Here is a 25646-nt window from a genome sequence, read left to right on the forward strand (position 1 = left end):
CTTTTCCCATATTTTAAATGGAGGTTAATTAGAACTGCAAGTTCTGGCCATCCTGTCAGGGAAAAAATTCATTGTGCTATCCAGAATGCACAATCATTTTCAGTGTATTTTTTTTAAGTAACATCTCATAGCTAGAAATGAGCTGATCTTTTCCACAATAAGGCTGTGTACTGTCCAGGCCCTAGTGTGTATAATGCAGGAAGCCCATACTAGTAATGTCATTTGTCATAGATCATTACCAAGTAGCTTTTGATCAACAATCCTGATACATGCAGACATACTCACCCCTCGTAAGTGCTGGTGGGTCCTGGGGCTCTGCCTTCCAACTTCCCACTCCCACTGGGATTCTCCACCCTGCTCAGCGAGCAGCAGAATATTGTCCTCCAAGCTTATTAGAAAACACAGATGCCCGTCTCGAGCCCAGACACCCTGATATGCCATCTACAGAGCTGGAGACTGACCATCTACATTTTAGAGTCACTGGGGACTGACACAAGCTAAGGCTAGGAACCACGGCTCATCCACTCCCCCAGGTGATCTCACTCCACCTGTGGTTACCGGCATCATGTGTGTCTAGCCAGGCTCTCCTGTTTTCAAACCCCTCACCCCAACCATCTATCCTGGACAGCTTCATCTGGAGGTCCCCTAGGCACCTAAGATCAACGCAGTTTGGGGGCTTTAAAGATCTCCCCCAAATTAGGTCAAGAAGTCAGCAGTGCAATGTTAGTAATTAATAATAATAATAATAATAATTAATAATCACCATTATTACAGAAGAGCAGCAATTTGGAGACTAGATATGAGAAGAATGGGCTTCCCAAGCTTCCTGCCTCCAACTGCGGGCTCCCCAAGGGAATCAGACTTGTAGAGAGGACCAAGGCCATTGCCTTTCAGTGGGCGAGGATGGAGGAGAAGAGAAAAAAACCAGACCCTCCACACTAACTTCACCGCCAAGAACTTCACCCCAAGAAATCTGGACAAAGGTCTGTTTACCCACTAACCAGGTAACTCGCTCTATCTCAGGACAGGAGTAAGGTTTAGGCAAAAGGCCAGCAGCACGTAGGAAATGATCCTTCTTCATAGAAGCAGAGGAGTGGGGAAGAGGTATCCCCCTCTGGCAGTGTTTGAGCCAGAAATCTTACAGCCATTCCGTTGTGTCCTGCTTCTGCATCGACTAGGGAGCAAGTCCTGGGCTCTCCTCTGCGCCCACCCCTGCTGTGTAACTGAGGCTGTACAATCTCCTACTTGGGTTACAGCAGGGTTCCAACTGCTCTCCCATCTCCAACCCAGCCTGAGTGCTGCGATCAAGTGATCTTTCTAAAATGAAAAACCGATCATGTCACACACATGCTTAAAATTCAGTGACTCTCTAGTCCCAGTAGGTGTTTAAAAAAAAATTTTTTTTTTTCTGACTAGAAGAAGCCAAAGAGTGAGCTATGAATGGAAAGGTCGTTGACTGTGAATGCAGAGCCGGTATGTGTCATGGGAGGTTGGGGAGGAGAAACGGGATGGGTTTTGTAAAACCCAAAGTCCTTGAAGTGTCTCGCCTCTGTATGAAGAAAGCAAAGTGTGAGTAGCGCTGACTGATGCTGGCGGGATCTGGGATCCTGGATTAGGAAAGCATCGGACGAGACGGGGTGTCTGCTGCCTACGTGGAGTGTCTGTCTTGGAATTATGGCGTCCACATGCCCCATTTGGGATTATAGCGCCCAGTGGTTGTTTTATCAGAAGTTGTTTTATCAGCACCACTGGCAACAGGCTACGGGGTCAGGTGTACCTTTGTAATTGGTAAAGGCCAGTTTCCTTTGCAGGACACTCAAGGTCTATGTGTGTTGCCTTTATCCACCTTATCAGCCTCATCTCCCATGATGCTTCCCGACCACCTGCCTCCTCTATTCTTAGAAGCTAAAGTCTGTGGAAACTTCCTGGCTGCTTAACAGCTCCAAGCCTTGGCTCATGCTATTCTGTCTACTGGAATGCCTGTCCTTTCCCATCTGTGCCTGCCTGGCGAACTCCCAACTATCTTACCTTAAGTATAAAGTAGGGTGCATCCTATGACTCTTCTGTGACTCTTGGAGCTAACTGGCCACCTCATCTGCTGAGCCCTCACTGCACCCTGTGTAAAGTTCTCTTATAGAAACTACAATTTATTATGCTTTTATGTGTACGTCTATTCGTTTGAAAGCAACCTTGGGGAAAAGACTTTGTCTAATTCTGTTCTATCCTCAGTGCCTAAGTTCTGATAGGTACTTAATAAACTTGTTTGACTAAGTACTCTCTAAGCCCTACGCAAAGCTAATTTAACAGTGATTAGCACCGCTAAGAATGTGCTAGTGATTATCAAAAGCTATTAGTACCATTAAGAATATGCTGGTGATTATCCAAAGTCATGCAGGGACTTTTTGGCAATGCTGTCATCTGTTCAGTGTTGCTTCGGAGAGCCAACTGCTAAAAAGAGTAGAATAGAATAGAATAGAATAGAATAGAATAGAATAGAATAGAATAGAGTAAAATAGAATAAAATAGAATAAAATATAAAATAAATAAAATAAAATATAAAATAAAAAATAAAATAAAATAAATAAAATAATAAAATACGAACACAGGAACTCTTTGGCTCAGTGAGGAAGCTTCCGATGTGTGAAGTTCTTTAGTCAGGTAAGCACAGTCACCTAGAAATACAGGCACCACGACGGGAAGCAAAGCGGCATGGGATGGCAGCAGAAATCCCAGACCCCACCCTCCGGGAACAGGATAACCACAGCCACCTGACTGCGCATTTATTGTAATGCATCTGCAGACCCACATGCTTGCAAGGTGAACTAAGGACCTCTTTGGAATTAATCTGGCATTTTAACAGTCTGAACTCTTCAGAGTAGCGATGGCTAGAATGCTCAAGGTTAACCCTAGGACCCTCCAAAACACCAATGATTCCCTTAAAATAATCACATGTGATTAGATTGTGGCTGGTAGCTTCAGCCCTGAATATGCTATCGTGTTCTCATTCACTCATTCGCTCAAGTATTCAATCAACGGCCCTTTGACGCTTGTTCACACATGCGGATCACAGAAGGCAGAAATGAGTGGGTGAGATGGGAGCGCTGAGCAAAAAGCTAGAAAAGGAAAATGTTTAAAGAAGCTTGTGTCAGGGGCGCCTGGGTGGCGCAGTCGGTTAAGCGTCCGACTTCAGCCAGGTCACGATCTCGCGGTCCGTGAGTTCGAGCCCCGCGTCAGGCTCTGGGCTGATGGCTCGGAGCCTGGAGCCTGTTTCCGATTCTGTGTCTCCCTCTCTCTCTGCCCCTCCCCCGTTCATGCTCTGTCTCTCTCTGCCCCAAAAATAAATAAAAAACGTTGAAAAAAAAAAAATTAAAAAAAAAAAAAAAAAAAAAAAAAAAAAAAAAGAAGCTTGTGTCAGTCCTACAAATGCATCATCATCTAGTCTGAAATAGTACAAATTCTCAGAACCTCAGTAACACATTCAACTGTAAATACAGAGAACATACCCAAAAGTCGAATGCAGTTTTTGTTTTTCCAGGTCAACCTTAGCCTGTGTAACCAGAAGATGCTTGCGTGACACGTTGACACCAGCAGGGAACTGCCAAGTCTCTCCGGAAGCAGCGACAATGTCCATGTCACGCCACTGCTGGTGAGCCCGGTCTCTGGCACTGGGTATGCAGGCAGTGACTTAACTGGTGCCTTTCTGGTATCTCTCACTCCACTTCCATAATCTGATAGTTTATCATCTGATATTCTCAAAACTCTTCCAAAATTCCATAGCAGTAGAATGGGTAGTGAATGAAAAAGAGAGGACTCTTCGGTTTATGTCTGCAGGCAACTTTAATCTTTTCTCCAGCAGGGTTTGCTTGTGCAGATATAAAGTATGTACGTCTTGGCCGATGGCCCAGAGAAACAGAATTTGTCAATAATTGATTTGAAGTGAATATCTTCAAATCAATTGCTTTCTCTGACCCCTGTCCATGCAACAGGTGAGAATTTGATTGTGTGCTATCAGCATTCTATCCAGGTAAAAAGTAGCTGAGTGCAGCAGAAGGCAAGTTCCAACATTTCTTTGGAAAATAATCAAGTTCCTTTTAAATAGACTTACCTATCTGAAATCCCTCAATAATTAACATTGAATTACCAAACCACTCACCAAAACAATCCAATATTTACCAACAAATCCAGGGTCTGACACTTTTCTTCCTCCCTACTTAACTCCGGGATCTTTTTTCACTTGCTGATTTATTCAAAAGGCCCATTTGATCTTCATTTTTAGAGCCTACGATTTTAATGTCCAGTTATCTATTCATTTTAAAACATTCTCTTGAGCATAAAATGATCACAACAGATAGTTTTCATTACAGTGGCAATCCACATTTCATTCAATCTATCATTATAATTGTCTTGGTTTTCACAGAACCTTGACGTGTTTTTAAGAGGGTATCAAAATCATACAAGAGCGCAAATGTTCCCTAAAAAAAAAAAAAAGAAAAGAAAAACCCCAAACAACTTTTTAGATTGAAATAATCACATGAAAAAAAGAAGCCAAATACAATTTGGGAGTTCAGTTTATTTTTCAAGTTTTACAGTATAAAAAAATGCAACATGTAAAATGTTTTAACAGTTAATTGGGATTGGGGGTGGGACCCAAAAGGGGACCAAATGACTTGGCTGCCAGGTATGCCGTGTCAGCTGTAAACACTAACATTGGTACTGATAGATGTCACAATGAGAAGACATCTCCTAGGATACACCTTGTGCATGTGTGTAAGTGTCCTCGTGCGGATGACTGCTGGTTGATCCATTCATTTAGATGTTCGAAAGGCCTCATCAGAGCCTATTCAGAAGGTCTCATATATACGTGGTGACGGGAGCAGAGACTGATTAGCAAAACTGCCCCCTCCCGGTTACAAAAAGCACAGTATCAACTACCAAGAAAGAACGCAAAGTCCCCCGGCCCCGTTTTTGCACAAACCATTCTGGCTCCCTCAGACAGAGACAGATGGTTTTGTCATGGAATCTTCCGGGTTGTAGATCCACAAGTGAAAATTTCTTTCAATACAAAAGCAATTTGTTGGCAAATGAACTTCTCTGAAGACCTGACTTGGCCCTGCTGGCCTTCTCTCTAGAGTCTTTGTTGAGTAAGTGGTCATTCACCAGGTGAGTGATGTTCACCACCCCCATGAGTCAGGACCCAGCCGTTCTCATTCTGGCCAGTGTCCTGTACTCTACACAACAGTTGTACTCACAAACGACTGCTTGGACATCAAGTTTGGGTAATGTCTTAATTTAGGGACCTCAGGGGAGTTTGCTATTTAACTAAACCCTACAGCAAATCCATTATAAAAATAAGGAATTACCACCAGAGTTCGAATTTTACGATCGTTTTTCTTGAAGAATGATGAACCACATGAAGCGAATATTCCATTGTTTCTATAATGGAGGGGCACCTCTTCCTACCTGGCCCCTGCAATGGTGACAGTGTGCAACGATCTGAATTCCCTATGACGTGAGTCAAACTAGACTTGTCACACACAGATCCCATGCCTGGGTCCCATCACTAATTCCCTGAGCGACAGTCTCTGGTCCTCAGAGATGAAGCTTTCCTAGGCTTTGGGCTTTTGGGGGGCTTAACGACTCCTAAATGACCAGCTCCTTCAGAATGAAAGCTCATGTTACATGGGCAAACTCCGGTAAATATAAGCAAACACAAAACCAGACAACTGTACATTCAAATATCTGTATGCAAAACTTATTTCAGTGCCAGAAGAAGTGCCAAAGACACTCTGAAGACCAAAGCCTTGGCATTTATCACATTTGTCCCACTGCGCCCCACCCCTCCCAGGCTCAAGGTAAGAGTGTTTTTATTCCCCTAAGTCAAACCACTGGTGTTTTCAAGCTGCGAGACATCGTAATTGTAGATCCTTAGTGCCATATGGGAAGTAACCTTTCACTTAATGCTTCGGCTGTTAGAGATCTGTTGTTGTATCGGGGAAACTCTAAAACAACCCATTAAAAGAGATTTATTTTACAGGTGAAACAAAGCAAACTGGATTATCTAAATAAAAATGGGACAAGGCCTGGCAAGGGAGACTCACAGAGTCCCCAAATTTTATTTAGCAGTTTTACAGTTGCTTTTCTACCCTTTGGAAATCTGTGCCAATCCCTAAGGAGCAGCCATGCTGAGAAATGAGAGCCCCATCTTCGTTTTTCTGTCCTTTACGGAAAGCAAACAGCAGGAGAGAAAAAGGTAGTCTGTACTCCAAGGAACAAAACTTAAAGGCATCAGAAGAGAGGAAAACTGCGTTTCCAGAGTTCTGTTTCATCAGTTCTGTTAAAACTGTTGAGGGCAACTGTGGGGAAAAAGAGTGGGGTGCAAAGTGCTTGCTGAGAGCACCGATGTCACGGGGAGGACAGGGACCCCCAGTTCCAGAGCTCCTGAGGCTGGGCCTGTGGGTGGTCTTTCTCCCACCCTAACCAGGTGAAGCAGAGCACCAGCGAGAAGCTTCCTCAGCTCAGGAAGAAGCCTGGTCCGCCCACTGCCCACCTGCCCAAGCCAGCAGGATGGAGGCAGAGGGCCAGAGGGGCAAAAGCAAAGGGTGGCTGCCAGAACAACAGCACCTTGGTCGTGCTGGTTTTCCTGGGGGTGGGGCATTCTCAAATTCTTTCAATTAGAAATCGCAAAAAACATGCCAGCACCATAGAGAGGTTCCCCCTGGGGCCACAGCTCTGGTGCAAAGTGAAAGAATCGAAGGGATTCCACCACCTCCAAGGAACCCTCACCCCCAGGTTCAGATTCAAGGTCAAGTGTCCTCAGGTCCCTCCTCCACATTCCCAGATGCCAGATCATTTAGATCACACCTCGAGGTACAGAGAGCAAGGGGCTGGAATCAAACATTAGATTTGAAATCCCATTCACTAGCCATGAGACCTGAGACTGGTCCCTCCCTCCCTGATTGTCCTCCTTCTCACCTGTTAAACTGAGATAACCCTGCCTCCAAGGAGTTCCCGTTCTAGAACAGCACCTGACGTGATACCTGAGACACAGTGTCGGCACCCTTCTCTTCCTTGTCTGACCAAAATATGTTTTGTCAAAAACATGACCTGAAATCTAATTTTCTAGGCATCAACTTGGTTAAAGTGCAATACAGCAACTTCAATGTAGTGTCTGAATTACCTTGATTCACTACTGCCCTGAATACCATTTAAGAACTGTGCTATGGGCTTAAGAACGACTCATATTTTATTAACGATGGAATGTGATCACAAGGTTTCATAGTAAATTCACAGTAGTGATTTATTATTTTTTTTTGTAACAAGATCCATAAAGCATAAACACTACCCAGAAATACTTACATCACTTTATAATCGCAGGATCGCTGCTGGACTATTTAAATATTATGTTAACATTTCTGTGCTACTTTTAGTAATCAGTCTTATCTTTTTTTATGAAGCTCAGTTTTTAAGTTATATTCAGAAACATAGAATAAGGCTTCCAAGGTAGTGAACTTGGAGCAGTGATTATCAGAAAGCTTGACCTTTCTTTCTCTGCTTCTTACTGTTTTCAGGTCATAGGGTCCTGAGGCAGGAGAGAGTCTAATGGATTGTCTGCAGGACATCAAAATTTCCAGAAGACACTTCTATGCTAAAGCCATTTACTCCTGGGGAGAAGCCAGTATAACTGATGGAAAGGAATATAGGAGCCAAGGGAGAAATAACGGACTTTAGAGAAACCTTCCGAAGGATTGGGTGCTGTTAGGAACTCTCTCCGCCATAGGGTATGGGGGAAACACAGACACCCTCAAGACACTCATCCATACAAACACACGCATCAATTACCTGCTGACAGAACTAACCCATCTATAGACAACACAGATGTTCAGATGGCTAACATATAAACCAGACGCCGCCTGTCTTGTAAATTACCCTCAAGAGAAATGCACACAGATATGGAAACACATACCCACAAACAAGTGTGCGTCCCCATTTAGGGAACGTTACATCACAGAGCCCAGCCAGAGGGCGTGTGAACCAAGGGCCCAATTCTCTTGGTTTTGTGGAGTGACTAACACTCACTTCCCCAGGCGCCGGGGGTGGGGGTGAGGAGAGTCAGGGTAATTAATTCCTGCCATCTCGACAGAGGACTTGCCACAGAAATACAGCCGTATCTAAACACATGCACGCAAAATGAAGGGGAGCCATGAGTAGGGTGAGAGGGGAGGGGGACACCTCATCTCATCACCCCCCCACACACTGAAAAGGCGAACTCTAGCAATGAGCCACAATGCTGCATGTGCGCACGTGTGCGCACGCACACACACACACACACACACACGCACACACACACCCCTTCCCCCCGCCCTCCCCAGGGCCACCTACCTCCACCTGCCTCTGCACAGAGTTTCTCCTGGCCGTAGATGTGAAAGGGAAGGACAGAGAGGGAAGATGATGAGAGCCGGGCAAAAACCTGGCCAGGCATTTTCTCAAGGGCTTCGTGAACTTCAGCAAAAGTATTCTGGCTTCTGACTTAACCGATAATGCAGAGGATGAATAAACCACAAAGCTTAGAGTTCCTTCCCCCTCTAGGAATGCAGACTTTTTAACTGTAACACGCAGTTCGTGGACGATTGAAAATTATAATCACCATCAGAAGTAGGCACCAAAGAACAAAAATTACCCACTGGTTAAAACAGCAGCAGGGAACAGAGTGATCTCAGGCACGCACTCCTCATCGGGGTCCTCTACTCCTCACATTGAACATTCATGTTTTAATACCTTAGGCTGAAAGTTATAGAAAATCTATAAACATTTAAGGCAAATGAAATCCTGACTCCTCTAATGTTAAGTCTCCTATATTTTACTAGCCCTCAGGCAGTTTACCCTCTTTTAAAAAGAATAGCCTATTGGTTCCATGGACTGAAATGAAAACGCATCGTTTTCGATTGTGTGACGCAGCTTTCTGAAACCTTCAATCTCTTTAATGTCATTTACAATGTTCCCACTGCACCAGCAACTCGAGTTATTAAGGTTTTGAAAGTGCAAAGGCTTTATCCAAAGATCCTGCATTTTATTTTGTTCTTCTTTCAAAGGGGACTCAATACGAAGCCAGTGTGAAAAATCGATATCCAATTTAAAACCGAAACAATAATTTCAGAAAGGCTGACATTCTCCTATGCAAAGACTGGGGGGAGGGACGATGGGGGGAGGGGAGAGAGAAAACAAATTCCTTAATTTAAACCCTTTTTCACCCTGCTGGGAATACATGCAGCAAGGCAGTGACGCCAACGTAACTCCTGGGCTGGGGACTTAAGATCGGGTCGGAGGCACAGTATTTTAGAACGTTGATGAACAGTGTCATTACGAACTACGTGTCCTGTATATGAACTCCATGGACTTAGGGCGTCTCCAGCCGCTGTGTCCCTCCCTGATGCAGAAGCCTCTGACACCCTTAGCCTGGGACATTAGAACTGCTGCACAGCCAAAGTCTCATCCACTTACACCTTTCCTTGCCCCATCTCCCAAAATAGATTTCCTGAGAAAGATATCATAAGGAACGTCCAGTTTGAAAGGACCTAAAGGCAACAGCTAGGAAAAAAGCACCATGGTTACATGGTATGTGTTTTTCATAAACAGAACCATGTAGTGACACAGCACATCCTGGCTCGAGGCCACACTGACTGGTGTCTCCTTTCTGCTTTTCCAACGCTTGTCTTTTTGAGCAGAAGGCTGTTGATTCGAGAATGCTGTTTACTTTTTCAGGTACAGGTGCGTTACCAATATCCAAAGCCAATTGTGATTTTGAAAAATGATACACAAATACTGCACCACTTTTGGAACGCACAGCCCAGTAAAGGTACGAGCCAACACACACACAGAGAACATTCCGACAGCGTTCTCCTTTTCTAAAGCGAGGTGACTGAATACCCCCAACTTCCTGGGAAAAGCAAGGCCAAATACTTTGTAAAGGTTTGCCATGATACAGGAAGGCAGACGGAGGCACAGACAGGGTCTCCCTTACAGCAGGCCTCCGCCGGGTCAGCTTGCCACAACCCCCACCCCCAAGCCACGGCTGCTCCCTCTGGCCAGGGGTGAGCCCACTGAAACCAGCGGCATTTCAGAAACCGATCACAGATGAATGGCTCGGGATCCTAAGACTGGCTCCCTCCCTTTCCTTCTCCCAAGCTCGGCCACTTACCCAATCCCTCTCCCCACTTTCCCAATAACTACAAGAAATTCCAGCACCAGGGCCAAAGCAGCTCCTTCCCTGGTGCTAAGTGGCAGAGGTGACGAGTTGCACAGTGATGGTGGTCAGAAAGCAGGGAGCGGACAGCAGCAGCTGTCACTGCGCCAGGCACTGTTTGGTCTCCCGTGGCAGGGCAGCCGGCTCTGAAGCTTTGGTGAGGACTCATCTCCGCGGGAAATGAGAGGCTCCAAGCTGCACCTGCCAGTCCCTGAGTCCCGGTGTCAGTCTTCCGCCTGGTCCCTATGAGCAGCCGGGAGGAGGACCAGGAGGGCGGGGGGCTCCCACTGCAGCCTGGGAGGGACAGCCTAGCAGGCTTGCTCGCCCTGTGTTCTAGCTGGTAGGCATTCTACGCTTCCCTGTGCAAACAATCCCCGGGGCCCACTGGAGGCGGCGCACAAAGCCTGCGAGCCCGCGTGAAGAGCCAGGTCCCGGCAGCCTTCCCTGGCCAGTGTGTGGTGCGTGCAGGGGAGGGCAGGTGGAGGGAGATGGGTGGGCAATCATGGGGTCAGGGAAGGTCTACCTGCTCAACTCGAGGGAAGCAGGGTCAGAAACAGGACAGGCAGGCTCTCTCCTTGGGGGAGAAAACAACATAAAATCACGTAGAGCTGTAAACGGATAGTGCACATTTTCTGTCGTGACCTCTCTCTGCAGCACTTAAGGCAACAAAGAACAAAGATGAAGGCAGGCGTTTCCTGAACGGCCCGTGGCTCCCGTGGGTGATGTGGTGCTGGACGTTTACTTACACAAACACATGTGTGGACATGTCGTGTCTGGTTTCCCCGAACAGAATAAAGATGTGTCCCCCGGGAGCTCTACCAGGGGGTGGACCAGAGGTGACAGGAGGGCGTGGTCCTGGACGAGAGGCGGGGACTAGAGGCTGTAAGGCGAGGCTCCTGAGAGCCACCAGCTCCGCTTTGGTTTACAGCTGTCACAGAAGCGCCAGGGAACAGCTTCTAGAGAAGTCCCATCCACAAAAGTCAGATGTCGTCAGTCACTGTTTTCCAGGGTGGACATCCCCTGCTTCCTTCCAAATAAAGTGCGGATGGTGAAAGGACACTGGTCTATCATCTGCCAGTTTCAGTCAGTGATGAAGAAGAATAAAAAAGGATGCCCCTCTGGTATATATATATATATATATATATATATATGAGATATATATATATATCTCATATATTCTTTTTTTTTTTTGTAATAAAGCCACAAATATAAAACTTTTAAACTGAGGTCTCAGACTGTAAGCGAAGGACAAATTTGTGAGATTTGGGGTCTATGAACTCTTCCGAGAGTACGATGAATGGAATTTTCTTCACATTGACCACGAGGCTGAAGTCCAAGCATTTGAGGACGAAAACGATTCCATCCCGTAGTCCGTTAGTGACAGCCTCATCACTGACCAGTCTCCACTGCGTCGAGAGCCAGCGCTCCTTGTCATACTGCAGGGTGGGGCCTGCGCTGAGGTAACGTTCCAGAAAGGCCTGGAAAAGAGGGGAAAGGCCATCAGGGAAGAATCACCCCACGCCCACGGCAGTGCCACCAGGGACCTATTCATCCTGTGCCGATGAAAATGTTTCCCAGCAAACCAAGATGGAACCCAACTTATCACACCGTATTCCCATCAGACCCTCACAACGGAGACCTTGTTGGGTAGGGAAACCTCCTTGGATGTCCTCATTCCCCTCTGCCAACTTCCAACTAGAGGTGGGGCGGGGTGGGGGTGGTGGTGGCTGGCATCCGAATCTGCCCGGAAGCCATTGCTGAGGCACCAGCCCAGCCTAGGCTCGGCCCCACCACACATGCCACCACTTGTCCCTGTGCTGGGCCTGCCTCCTCTTGCACGGACAGCTCCTCAGGGCAAGGGCTGGCCCCGAGGGACACCAGGGAAACGTAAGCCTAACACATAAAAGGATATACTTGCACGCTTGAAAATGCATGTTGTACCACTCACAGGTTGTGTGACTGTGGACAAGTCATTTAACCTCCCTGTAAGTGGAGAGAGTAACAGCTCCTAACTCACAGGGCCGCTGTGGGGATGAAAAGATTACCTCCAACCATCGCATGGCACAAGGGAAACCCAACCAGTGTGAGCGATGGTGATCTCCCGTGGGACCAATGTGCACAGGGCAAGTCCGAGGGATGCCAGAGCCCATGTCCCTGTCCTTCTGCTCCAACAGTGCTTAGCTCCTTAGCTCCTGGGAGTTCTTGGACAGCACCCCCTGCCCCCGTTCTGCCCCAAATGGTGTCCACATGCACTGTTCCTCCTGGGTGTTTACATCTCCTCAGACCACCACCTGAACCTCTGGACACATGAACACACCCTCCTCCAAGCGCTTATAATCACTGGCCTGACTCCCGTGTGACATTCGGCTCAGCGGTGTATTAAATCAATAAATACACTGATTAAGCTGCAAGAAAAGAATGAGCCAGCAATTCAGACAGGATATATCGGGATATAGCACTCTGGTCCTAGACACAGGATGGTTTCTATGTGCATCCCCTTCCTTCTATACCTCACTCTGCTGCCAAGTATATTATTTCTGATCTGTACGCTTATATTCTAAGGCGGGAAGTACAGCCATGCCTCAACATCCTTCTAATATAAAAATAGCTCTTACGGGGGCACCTGGGTGGCCTCGTCGGTTAAGCGTCCGACTCTTGATTTTGGCTCAGGTCATGATCTTACGGTTTCTGAGATTGAGCCCCTGCTTAAGATTCTCTCTCTCCTTCTGAGCATCTGGATGGCTCTGTCGGTTAAGCATCCGACTTCGGTTCAGGTCACGATCTCATGGTTTGTGAGTTCGAGTCCTGCGTCGGGCTCTGTGCTGACAGCTCAGATTCTATGCCTGCTTCAGATTCTCTGTCTCCCTCTCTCTCTGCCCCTTCCCCACTCATGCTGTCTCTCTCTCAAAAATAAACATTTAAAAAAAATTTTTTTTTAAGATTCTCTTTCTCTCTCTGCCCCTCCCCTGCTCATCCTCTCTCTCTCTCTCTTTCTCTCTCACAAAAAAGAAACAGCTCTTATGAATCATGAGAAAAAGAAATAACTCAGCAATTAGAGAAATGAAATTAATAATTTATAGAATAAATATTAATAGAAAATTAACATAGTAAAAAAGATGTTCTACCACATTAATAATTCAAGAAATAGGAATTAAAATGAAAAATATTTTTTTTCCTCTTATGTGGACAGTGATTAAAAAGAATGGTAACACCCAACACGTCAATTGTGTGGGAGAAATAAACAATCCTATCTCAGAGGCAAAAGTGTAAAATAGTAACATGCCTAGGAAGGACAATTTGGCAAGATCTGTACCTTTGATCTAGCTGTTCCTCTACCAGAAATTTATCTTTTGGAAATAGTTACACAGATGCACAAAGACATGTAAAAAAGATATTTGCTGCAACCCTGTTTAGACCAGGGGTTGGCAACATTTTCTCTAACGTAAATATTTTCAGCTTCACAAGCCACACTCTGGCACAACTGGTCAACTCAGTCTGTGTAGAGAGAAAGCAACCATAGACGATATGGAAATAAAAGGGTGTGGCTGTGTTCCAATAAAACTCGATTAACAAAAACAGCTGAGCCGTAGTTTAAACTAGTGAAAGATCTTAATCCAGATGTGCATCGTAAGCCCTGGTTAAACAAATCGTGCTATTCAGTGGAATAAGATGCAACTACTAAAGAGAACGAGTTAGATCTGTAGGACAGAGATCTGGAAGGTACTGACATGGGAAAACAGCCAAGGGATCGTTTTAAATGAAAAAAGCAAGTTTCCAAACTGCGTGTGTGTGTGCGCGTGTGTGTGCATAAGCTCCCATTTGTGGTTTGCTTTTTTTCCCACTTCTACTTTAGACAGACAGACAGACACACACACACACACACACACACACAACACACACCCCTCTGGAAGCATACATACTGACTCCTTATCACTACGAACAGTTTAGGGTAGTAGAATGGAGAGTTCCCTTTGCACATTATATTTTTCTTTAATGCCTGGATTTTTACACAAAGAAAGAGTGTGAAATGAGTTTTAATTCAGAAAAAGTATACATTTTTGTTTTAAATGTTTATTTTTGAAAGAAAAAAAAAGAGAAAAAGAGAGAGAGAGATATGGAGCATGAGCGGGGGGGAGGGGCAGAGAGAGAGAGAGAGAGAGAGAGAGAGAGAGAGAGAGACACAGAATCCAAAGCAGGCTCCAGGCTCTGAGCTGTCAGCACAGAGCCCGACGCAGGGCTCGAACCCACAAACTGTGAGATCATGACCTGAGCCGAAGCCAGACGCTTAACCCACTAAGCCACCCAGGCACCCCAAAAGTATACATTTTTTAAACAAAAACGAAAGCAACCAGGACAGTAAGACATCTCAAATAAAAGGAAAACGGCTTCTGTTCCACATGGTATCAGCTATCACTTTGCATGTGTAGATGTATCATACTCGTCCTTTCTTGCATTCCGTTTTTTGTAACTTAATATTCTAACAAAGATTCTTCTATTTTTAACAGGTGACATACCGTGATTTATAAGCCACTGTTCTATTTTTAAGTGATGGCTGGCGTGGAGTTATTCCAGATTATTTTGCAAAAATCACCTTCATGTATATTTGTGTATGTATCTGACTGCGCTGAATACTTTTTCTAGGAGAGGAATTAGTGAGTCAAAGAAAATGGAAAACCTTACAGACCCCCACTGAATATCTCTGTATTGCTTTCCTGACGGTTGCTACTGATGAGTGACAACACAGCCACACGTTGTACACGTACAGGGCGATGCGTGTACACGGGCCCTTAGAACAAAAGCCACCAATCATTTCAGAGCACTGTATGCCAAGCTCATTTACTCCCTACCTTGTGATTTACACGTCGTGTTGCCACATTTAACATGACTTTCACACAACAGGCCTATCGGGTAGATGCTGCCACTGTCCCCATTTTATAAAAGAGGAAACAAATGTAGAGTGACTTCTACAAAGTCACCAACCAATCAACTGGTGGAGCTGGAATCTGAGCTCCCCTCTGTCTGGTGACAGGTCATTTACTCTATTCTGCTTCCTTGGCCACAGCCCTCTCTGAGATGCACAGCCGTTTCCTGCAATATCCCTGAAAGTATGCTCATGTCAGAATTCAAAACACCATTCAAGTAAAACAAACTCCACAACATCCAAAACGCCTAACAGAGTGCTGGCATTCTTTCCTCCACTAATAACAGTCATTTATTCAGTCTTTACCATACGACGGGCACTGTTCTAAGCACTTCATATGAACGAGCTCTTTGAGTTCCCAAAGCAGCCCGATGAGGTAGGTACTAACCATTAGCCCCAATGGATAGAGCAGGAAAGTGAGGCGCAGAGCCACTGAAGTGTTTGCCCAAGGTGACCAGCTTGTTGGTGGAGGAGGAAGGTTAGAAGGAGTCTGCTCGGTTCCAGAACCCGACGAGTACCTTTAACTACTGCCTATACTGTCTCTAAGTCAAAATCCTTCCTCTGCGTGAACCTAGAGGCTATCAAAGGGCCATTTAACAAAAACCAATCGCACCCAGATAATACAAAGTTAAGCGGGAGTCATGAATTCTCACGAGTCGGTGCTTTAGAGAAGACTTTGACCATATCACTCCCGGGCACACCCGACAGCGGGACCTCCCAGGCTCAGGGACAGGTGGCACCTTGGGGGTCATGCTGTTGGTGATGCAGAAGGCCAGGTGCTGCAGGATGCTCTCCATGCTGTGGTAATGCTGCTGTCGAGTGGTGCGCAGGTATTTCTGCAGAGCCCGGGCCATGGAGGGGAAAATGGCCTGGGCGGCCTCCCGGGGGTCCATCACCTCCCCTGGGGCTTTCTGCTGCTCTTCGGCCTGGAGACGCTGGATGTGGATGAAGGCCTCCTCCACGGCCACCACCAGCCTGGCGGGCAACAGAACAGTCATCAGGACGGGGCCCGCTGCAGGCTTGAGAGCAGAGCGGTGCTAAAGGGTCTGGAAGGGCCCCCGCCCGCCTCTGCGTCCCGGCCTGCCGCCAGCTCACCCAGGGCTCACCTCCTTAGCTGTCAGTCCAGATGGCTGAGAGGGGACAGAGGGAGAAAGGAAGGCAGGGGAGCCAAAGGGGTGAAGAGGAAGGAGCCCTAGGACGGGGGGATGACCGCTCAAGTTGATTCTGCCACGAATGAGCTCAGGGGCCTCGCTTCAACCCTTCCATCTCCACAACGAAGGGTTACAGGAAAAGAGCTGTAAGATTACTCAAACTCTGGCCACACACAGGGCTCTGCACACGCTGAGGGGTGGCCGGCGGTTCAGAAGCAGCCTTGCAAAGAACCAGAGCTGTATCCCCCTCGATCCAGCCACCCACACCAGCAGCCTCGGGGGGAAAAGGAAGGAAGGGGCCCAGCATCCACGATGGAAACCAACTTTGTCCGCTTCCGTTCACGTGATCAGAACTTGGAAACCAACAAGGGCCTGGGGGTGTAGGAGGGGGGCCCCTCAAAGCGTGGGCCACGCAGCCCAACGGCTTCAGCATCAGCTGGGAATTTGTAAGACGTGCAGATTCTTGGGCCCAGCTCCAGCCCCATTGAATAGTAAGTCAGTTACTTTTGCAGGTGGGGCCCGGACCCTCAGATCCGTGCTTTAATAAGCCCTCCGGAGGGCTCCGAAGTCTGAGAAACCCTGGGACGGGAGACACTCCTAAGGCTTGAGCGCGTCACGTTTACACATTGAGATTTCATTCCGGCAGTAAAAAAATAAAGAAATAAAAAGTCTACTATGACGGGGGGTTATGTCGGGGTGGGGGGGGGTGGGGGGGGCGACAGACCTTGCTCTCCGCTTCTTCACCCGCCGCTCGTGCTCAGCCTCTTCATAATACAACTCGTTGTGGCTGGAATCTCGGCGCCGAGCGGCAGCAGCAATCATGGCCCGGGACTGACCAGTGGCATTGTTACTGGGGCCTTTGGGGAAGGACAGTGGAGGCGGAAGAACGGTTTTAATGCCATGGGGCCGCAAAGTACAGCAGAAAGCTAGTACCGCGGTCTGTCAGTACCGTCTACCCGCCTACCCGCACATACACAAATCTCAGAAGGAGCTTCCCAGGAGGGTGGACAGGACCTCCTGTACTCACATTCAGTGCGCTCCCTGGGGGAAGGAAATCTTCCCCAAACCCCCTGGGATCAGAGGAAATGGAGAAAGAACTCAGGAGGAGGTGATTAAAACGTTGGCCAAAAACAACACACAGAGTACACTGAAGAGGTTACTCACCATCGGCTACATAAAGTTTCAGTTTGGCCACAAAGGGTATGTGGAACATCACGTTTCGGCAACAAGACAACGAGAGAGAATGAGACGCAACGGGGAGAACGAGGACAGAGAAAAAAGAAAGCCAAGGGACATGGAGACACGGATTATGCACAGGACAGCAAGCCATGTTGGAATATCACAGTGGTCACAGTGTTTATTAAAAAAAAAAAAAAAAAAAAAAAAAAAAAAAAAAAAAGGACTTGAGGTCTGGCAATATGGCCCTTCTGTTAATACAGACTTGGAACTCACGGCCCTGTTCCCAGCTGCCCACAGACCACCTTCGCTTTTCAGAAGGACAAGGCAGATCACATGCTTTCTTCTGTATCAACTACTTAGTTAATAACTTGGTTTCACTCGTGGGAATTTATGCTAAGTTTTCAGAGCAGGTGAAATTTACCAACCCTCTGGGAATCCCACCAGAGTGCATATCTCATGAAACTACCTCCCCCCGCCAAAAATGGGGAGGATATCGCCAGTAAAAATTGACACCATCCATAAATCACTCGACTTGTTAACAATATGATCCTCTTATAGGGTCTGCAAAGCTCTTGCCCTGACCCAAGGCACTGAGCAAGAAATGACACTGTGTCCTGTTTCTTGCACTTAACCATCTGATAGCTCTGAAATGCAGCTCTGATGTCCCCAGGCTGGCCTCTGGCCTCCGGCCACCCACTCAGCCCCAGCTCCTAGCCAGGATTGAGAAATCCCTGTAAGTATCTCACCAGATGCCTGAACTACTGAAAGTTACTGACTCCACGGACCTAGGGAGCTGAGTCTGTGGGTAGCTTATCCAAAATTTCAAAAGCGGCTTTCTGAGCAGGATGCAGGAAACGTACATCACTATTGTTTTCAATCAGAAAATCCCAAAATGAATGAACCTCCCACATGTGTGGGCTGTAAATCAACATTCCTTTGGAAGTATGTCTGCCTGCAGAAAGAGAGAGAGGGAGAGGAGAGAGAGAGAGAGAGAGAGAGAGAGAGAGAGAGAGAGAGAGAGAGAACGAAAGAACAAAAGGAAGAAAGGAAGAAAAGGGAGGGAGGGGGAAGAAAAGAAAAGGAAAAAGAGAAGCAAAGCAAAGCAAAAAAATGGTTCTGAACTGAGAATGTACCATAGAGATGGACACTGAGGGGAGGGAGAACCAAACAGATGGACCATAAGGTTGAAGCTAAAGAGTTGCCCAAACTGTGCTCCCTAGATCCACCAATGAGAGACACCATTTCAAGGCACGTACCATCTACATTGTAGACTTTCAGCCCGGCCATGTGCTTGGCTGCTCGGAATTTGGAGGCTGTTAGGAGATTGGGGTTATAGATGGTGAAATCTTTATAGTAATTTTCCAGAACCACCAATGCTGCTCGCTGGATACTGAGAAAAGAGGGCAAAATTAATGCAATGCTTTTTCATTGAATAAGCAGGTCCTAAATGAAAAAAAAAAAAATCCTCTTCTGGAGTCAGGACACCAAGGGTAACCTGGCAGACTGGCAGCGGCTCCTGGGTTTCACCACCCCATTTGTCTCCGGGACGAGAATTTAAAGGTGAGACTGAGTTCTGTCATCAAGCGGCTCCTGTGCCTTCTCCCAGGCTATGTCATTAGCCACATCCCACCGAGACAACAGCTGAGAAAGGAATCAGTTATAACTTAGATTTGCTTAGGCTGCACGGAACTTTCCCATTTTTCTCAGTTTACAAACGAGGGAAGCGAGGAGCCCACAAGGGTCAAGAGCCTTACAGATGGTGGCGGGGCTAACGGGTGAAGGGACCAACTGTAGGTTCAGCTTTCTCAGGTCTCCGTGCAGGGGCTCCCTCTAAGCCCCATCGCCCCTGTTGTAAGGAAGGCTGGGCTTTTGGTTTTCTAGAAATCAGAACCAACTACAACCACACAGGGCAGAGGGTGCGTGATAGAAGCCGGCTCCAGTGGGGCGCCTGGGTGGCCAGGCTGGCAGCGCGGGGCCTGCTTGGGATTCTCTTTCTCTCCCTCTCTCTGCCCCTCCCCTATTTGCGCTGTTTCTCTCATAAAATAAATAAATATAAACACATAAATACATAAATGCATGCTGCCTGCAGATATTAGTTAATCCCGAACCCTCCTCTGGGTTCCATCCTATCTGCCCCAGGCCGGCTGGAGCTCCATGTTTCAGAGGGAGCAAGACCCCTTGAACCCTCAGCTGAGACCTTGACCTTTCCTGGTCTACGAGGCCTTCTGCCCTTGGCCCTCTGCTGTCTCTGGCCCTCAGAAGAGACATATGCAGCGGGCTCTCCCTGCCCAAGGTCAGGCCCCTAGGAGAGCAGCAGAGAAGAGGTAAGGCCAACAGGTACAGGGGCAGAGGAGGGAGGGCGTCCACACTCCCTACTGGCGGCAGAAGAACCTGCTCTTGGTCAGGACACTCACCACCTCAAAGAAAAACTTGGGTTCATACAGCACTGATTTTCGCACACCGTCGTGTCTGACTCCCACAATCATTCAAGGTAAGAAAACTGTCATTCAAAAATCTCTGACCAGGGACACCTGGGTGGCTCGGTCAGTTGAGCATGGGACTCCTGGTTTCAGCTCAAGTCATGACCTTGCAGTTTGTGAGTTCTAACCTTGTCGGGCTGTGTGCTGACAGTGTAGAACTTACTTGGGATTCTCTCTCTCTCCCTCTCTCTCTCTGCTCCACGGCTGCTCGTGTGCTCTCTCTCTCTCTCTCTCAAAATAAATAAATAAACTTAAAAAAAAAAAAACCTCTGATCGGCACACAGGAGAGCTGGAACTCCAATCTGGGTTTACAAACGTCCAGCCTATGCTCTTTCCTTGTGACACGTGGCCCCTGTGGGACAGTGTACATGCTGACACCAACTCTACAAATTTATTTTTATCTTGCCCTGCTTATTTTCCTTCCTAGCCCCTGCTAAGTGGGTGAGATTACCAGGGTGACTTACAATAGCCCAGGTGCCAGGACAGGGTTGCCCTCCATTCCTGGATGGCCACTGTAACTCTCTGAGTGGCTCAGGGATGTGCACTTCACAGAAAGACAACACAGCCCCCTAACCTATCAGCTGGACACTCTGTCAAACCCCGGCTCGGCTCCCCTTGTTTGGCACAGAGTCTAAAAACGATCCAGAAGTCAATCAGCTAACCTCCCTGATAGCAGGGCCATGGCAAAGCTATCCCACTTATATCCCAACAGTGCTTCAATCAATGGTCTACCCTCGGCTGCTGCTTAGTATCAGCCTCGACAGGCACACTCACGGGAGGCTGGGAGAATCTGGCGAGACCAGCCCTGTATAATGGAAGTAAGAGTCCTATGAGCAAATGCGCGTTTTGAAAGCCCTAGTCATTCAGTCACACGGCTGCTCAATATCCCTTCCACATTTGAGTGCCTCCGTCTGCCCAGCCCCGGGGAATGCAAAGGCAGGACGCAAGGGGCTGCTCGTTAGCCAGCCCTACAGAGAACCCAAGCCCTGTGACACCTGACGGGAATACGTGTGGGTTGAGGGAGCACAGGGAAGAGTGCAGGGAAGGTCCAGACCCCCTGAGCAAGCCAAGGGGTCCCTGAGCCGAGGTTTTGTGTCACAGGTCTTAAGTCTGCTCAGTGGCTCTCCAGCTCAGAACTACCCGGCTCTTCCTTGACGGCTGTCTCTGGTATTTTCCAAAGCGGGACAAGAACTTCTTCACCCCACCCCTCCATCCAGAGACTCTCTGCGGCCTGATCACGCGTGCACGCGCGTGCACACACACACACACACACACACACACACCCGCCCTCATAAGCACCCATCCCACCCCCTTCCCCGTGCACTGTCTCTCCAGAGGTTCCGGGCTCGGCGAGACCAGAAGTCCCCGCACACACAATGTCTCAGTTCATGCACACAGACACGCTGGCGTGCAAATATTTCCTCTCACACTACCATATGCACGTGAAAGGTGAAAACATCCCTAGGCTCCTGGATTCCAGCTGAAAGTTATTTCCCTGATCAAAACTTAAAACTTAAAGGGCAACTCACAGGCTATTCTCAGGCCCGTCGTCAAAGCAAACCCTCTTGTGGTTGCTGGGTTTGGCTTTTCTGTCCAGCCAGGCCGCAGAGAGGAGCCCAGGGGATCCCGCTAACTCAGTCAGGGCCTGCTAGGCAGGAGAGGGAAAGCTGGATGGGAGCCCGGTGGCCCCATTTCCCAGCCTCTCTACCCTGAAACCACAGACAATGTGCTGTGCTGCCTGGAGAAGGGATGTCCTGCCCAGGCGCAGCTCCAGCACGGCTTCGCTTGCCGGGGTGCCCACCCCACGCCCTGCCTCCTTCTGGCACAGGGCTGCGGGCAGACACTCTCCAAACCGGGCAAGTCCACAAGCCTCCCTCGAAGCCCACTTACGCCAAAGCCCAGGCGGCCCTGGGGAGCGCGCAGGGATGGGGCAGGGAACCCGGGAAAGGAGCTGCTGACGTTACCTGTGTGGCTCTCCGAGTCCTCGAGAACCTTTGCTCAGGAAAACAGTTCGGAATGAGGGGGAAAAGTCAGGCAGTGCTCGCCTTCCCCAGGACTGTCACCTCCACAGAGGTACCAGAGTTTCCCAGGAGCAGCCACGGACCGGGCCAGCCCCACTCCAGGCTGACAAGCTGACACAGGAGCTGAGGGACTCCCCTAGGAAGGTTAGAAATGCCTCTAAGAGGGGTGCATGGCCTCGTCCATAGAAAACCGTCTGTGCACCACTCAACAGATCTAGCAATGCTGGGCACAGAAAGCTCCACATAACTAAAAATAACACATAACTGAAGTCCCAACTTCAAAAAACTGCTTGTGGGGCGCCTGGGTGGCTCAATCAGTTAAGTGTCTGACTTCGGCTCAGGTCATGATCTTGAGGTTCGTGAGTTTGAGCCCCGCGTCGGGCTCTGTGCTGACAGCTCAGAGCCTGGAGCCTGCTTCGGATTCTGTGTCTCCCTCTCTCTCCGCCCCTCCCCAGCTCAGGCTCACTCACTGTCTATCTTTCTCTCAAAAATAAACATTAAAAAAAATCTTTTTTAAATGTTTGCGAAATCTGGATTAAAATGTGGGGCACCTGGGTGGCTCAGTCAATCGGTTAAGCGTCCTGATTTCGGCTCAGGTCGTGACCTCACTTGGGCTCTGTGTGCTGAGTGCAGAGCCTACTTGGGGTTCTCCCTCTCTCCTTCTCTCTCTGCCCCTCCCCTGCTCATGTGCTCTCTCTCAAAACAAACAAATAAACTTTAAAAAAAAATTCAATATGCCTTTTTTCACCTTTTTAAAGACAGTAACCTACACGTGACTTAAGCCTTGTTGGTGACTCAGGATGAATGTTTCATGTGTTAATTATGAGCTGTGCCACGTACAGAGCCCCGTGAAAATGTCAGACCCCACAGGAGACAGAGGCCACCTGTCCCCACGCCCCATGCTGGGTACTCAAGGCTGTTTCTTCACATCTGTTCTGTACTCCAGCCTTCACTGTGGCTATCAGATTCCTTCCTAGGTGCTGTCTCCCTACCCGCCTCTGGCAATCATCTTTCTGTTCTCATACATCCTCAGCCTGGGTATAAATAGGGAAAAGGGCTTTGGCGGACCCAAGTGAGGAACTCTGCTCCGGCTAAGTGACATCCGCTATGGCACGTGAGTCTGAGGTCTATTTCAATCCAAAGTCTAAGGTCTTTTTCGTGTCTATTCTGGATCCTGATTCATGCCGTGGACTGAGTTTGTCCGACAACTGACTGTAGGTTAAAAGTGACATGCTACTAATATGGCATTTGGCTTCCAGTAAAAGAGCAATTCAGCAGCCACTGAGGGGACATCCTGCAGGGCACCAGTGCTGGCCTCAGCCATGGCCCACAATGCCAGGATGCAGGAACACCCTTGTCCTTGGCCATTGTCAAGGTTCAGTATCTTTCTGCGCCTCTGTCCTTCGCCATCTTCCAAACTTGGGGTCTTCCAAGGCCAAAGCAGGCCCAATTTCTTTTAGGAAGCCTTTTCTAACTCTCTGGTCACCACTGATCTGTCCCTAAAACGCACAGCATCTACAGCCACCACACAGGACCTGTGAGGTTTTCAAGCGTGCTACTCCCCCTCTTCAGCAAGGCCATCAAAGTCCCCAGTGTGCAAGGGACACCTCCTATGACTTCCCCCAAGTACATACTACTCACTGGCTCAACTTGCTCCTGTAGGAAACCCCAGAATCCCAACAGGCATACGATCAGTCCAGAGCATGCATTTCATAAAACCATGGGGTTTCCAAGGCAAAAAGGGCCTCAGAGATGGAGAAAAGCAAATCTTTCAACTAGTCCCAGTCTCCAGACCGGACCGTCTCTGGGGACGGAGTGGGGGCAAGAACAATCAAGTTGGTGAGAAACCTGCCATCTCTCTTATCGCCGTCATATTCCGAGAACTAGTAATCTGACTAAACAACCCTCACGCAGAAACCCCGTATTATAGGCAGGTGGAGCCTGACGTACAGATTATAGACATGGCCTCACCCAAAACCCACAGCAAGGACCACCCCCCCCCCCCCCAAGATAGAGAAGGCTGAGCTCAATCAATATCGTGTTCCAACACACACCCCTGCATCACTATCCAGGGAAATAACTGCTCACAGACCACACGGATTTGTGGAAAACAACACGGTGATAGGCAGAACTGTAACAGAAATTGCCTTGAACCTGCACGTAAAGACACGGACAGGAATGCCAGGTATGTGACAGACCACACGGACGATGGAATATTTAGGGTCAGAAGAGCCGACATCATTGCCAGAGCGAAAGCACACCCCTCTACTCTGCTTGGCCCAGGCTGACCCAAAGTTGAACTCGTGGGAAAGACAGGCCCGCAACGGGTCAGCACACACATCTGAGGCAATTCAGCAGCCACCTTTATTTACCTTTTTAAAAATTTTTTATTTTTATTTTGAAAGAGAGAGAGAGAGAGAGAGAGAGAGAGAGAGAAACAGCATTAGCGGGGAAGGGGCAGAGAGAGGGAAAGACAGAATCCCAAGCAGGCTCTGCCCTGTCAGCACAGAGCCCGATGCGGGGCTCGAACTCAGGAACCGTGAGGCCATGACCTGAGCCGAGATCAAGAGTCGCACGCTTGACGGACTGAGCCACCCAGGCGCCCCTCGACAGCCACTTTTAAATGTGAAACTCACTGCTGACAATGTTGCCTTACTGGCCCACTTTCTTTTCAGGACAAAGACAGTGGAATGAGACGTGTCGTGGCCTTTGGCGTCTGTTACAACTGCTGTGGGAACAGAGACAAGGGGCTCGCCCTGCCCGTGCACTGCGGCAGAGACAAACACCTGGGAGCAGAGTTCGTGCTTTAGTTCCTAAGAACCTGAAAGACATTTTTGAAAGATGAACTCTGAAGGCCCAAACCCAAACCAAATCAATGTCCTACACAGCTACGCTTGCTACTGTTCTCTGCATCTCTGCTGTGGGAAACCGTGTGCACAGAGCAGCTGGTACCGGGCTTTGGCCCCAGACAGCACGACTCTCGGCTCTATCGCTTATTCTCTGACCTTGAACTTCCTGGGTTCGAGCCCCACATTGGGCTCTCCGCTGTCAGCACAGAGCCCGCTGTGGATCCTCTGTCTGCCTCTCTGCTCCTCCCCTGCTCTCTCCCTCTCTCTCAGAAATAATAAACATTAAAAAAACTGGGAAAAGGAAAAGAAAAGAAAAGAAAAGAAACGAGAAGAGAAGAGGAAAGGAAAGGAAAGGAAAGGAAAGGAAAGGAAAGGAAAGAAAAGAAAAGAAAAGAAAAGAAAAGAAAAGAAAAGAAAAGAAAAGAAAAGAAAAGAAAAGAAAAGAAAAGAAAAGAAAAGAAAAGAAAAAGAAAAGAAAAGAACCAGAGGCGCCTGGGTGGTTCAGTCAGTGAAGCGTCCAACTTTGGCTCAGGTCATAACCTCGCGGTCTGTGAGTTCGAGCCCCACATCGGGCTCTGTGCTGACAGCTCAGAGCCTGGAGCCTGCTTCCAATTATGTTTCCCTCTCTCTCTGCCCCTCCCCCATTCTCTCTCTCTCTCTCTCAAAAATAAATAGCATCCAAATTCGGCTCAGGTCATGATCTCGTGGTCTGTGAGTTCGAGCCCCTCATTGGGCTCTGTGCTGCAGCTCAGAGACTGAAGCCTGCTTCGAATTCTGTTTCCCTCTCTCTCTGCCCCTCCCCATG

General features: G+C 48.1%; 1 protein-coding gene across 1 annotated transcript in view; it reads right to left on the bottom strand.

The window, feature by feature from the left end:
- Positions 1-11405: 11405 nt before the first annotated feature.
- The window catches only part of VANGL1 (VANGL planar cell polarity protein 1), a 48024-nt gene continuing 33783 nt past the window's right edge, over positions 11406-25646 (bottom strand). The window contains exons 5-8 of the mRNA XM_058716107.1: positions 18748-18881; positions 17037-17169; positions 15902-16136; positions 11406-11718 (exon numbers count right to left, since the gene is read on the bottom strand). Of these exons, the coding sequence (XP_058572090.1) occupies positions 11458-11718; positions 15902-16136; positions 17037-17169; positions 18748-18881 (763 nt within the window). The 3' untranslated portion in view covers positions 11406-11457. The remainder of the gene's footprint in view (positions 11719-15901; positions 16137-17036; positions 17170-18747; positions 18882-25646) is intronic.

This window comes from Neofelis nebulosa, chromosome 2 (assembly GCF_028018385.1).
Source record: "Neofelis nebulosa isolate mNeoNeb1 chromosome 2, mNeoNeb1.pri, whole genome shotgun sequence".
In the NCBI taxonomy this organism is placed as follows: Eukaryota; Metazoa; Chordata; class Mammalia; order Carnivora; family Felidae; genus Neofelis; species Neofelis nebulosa.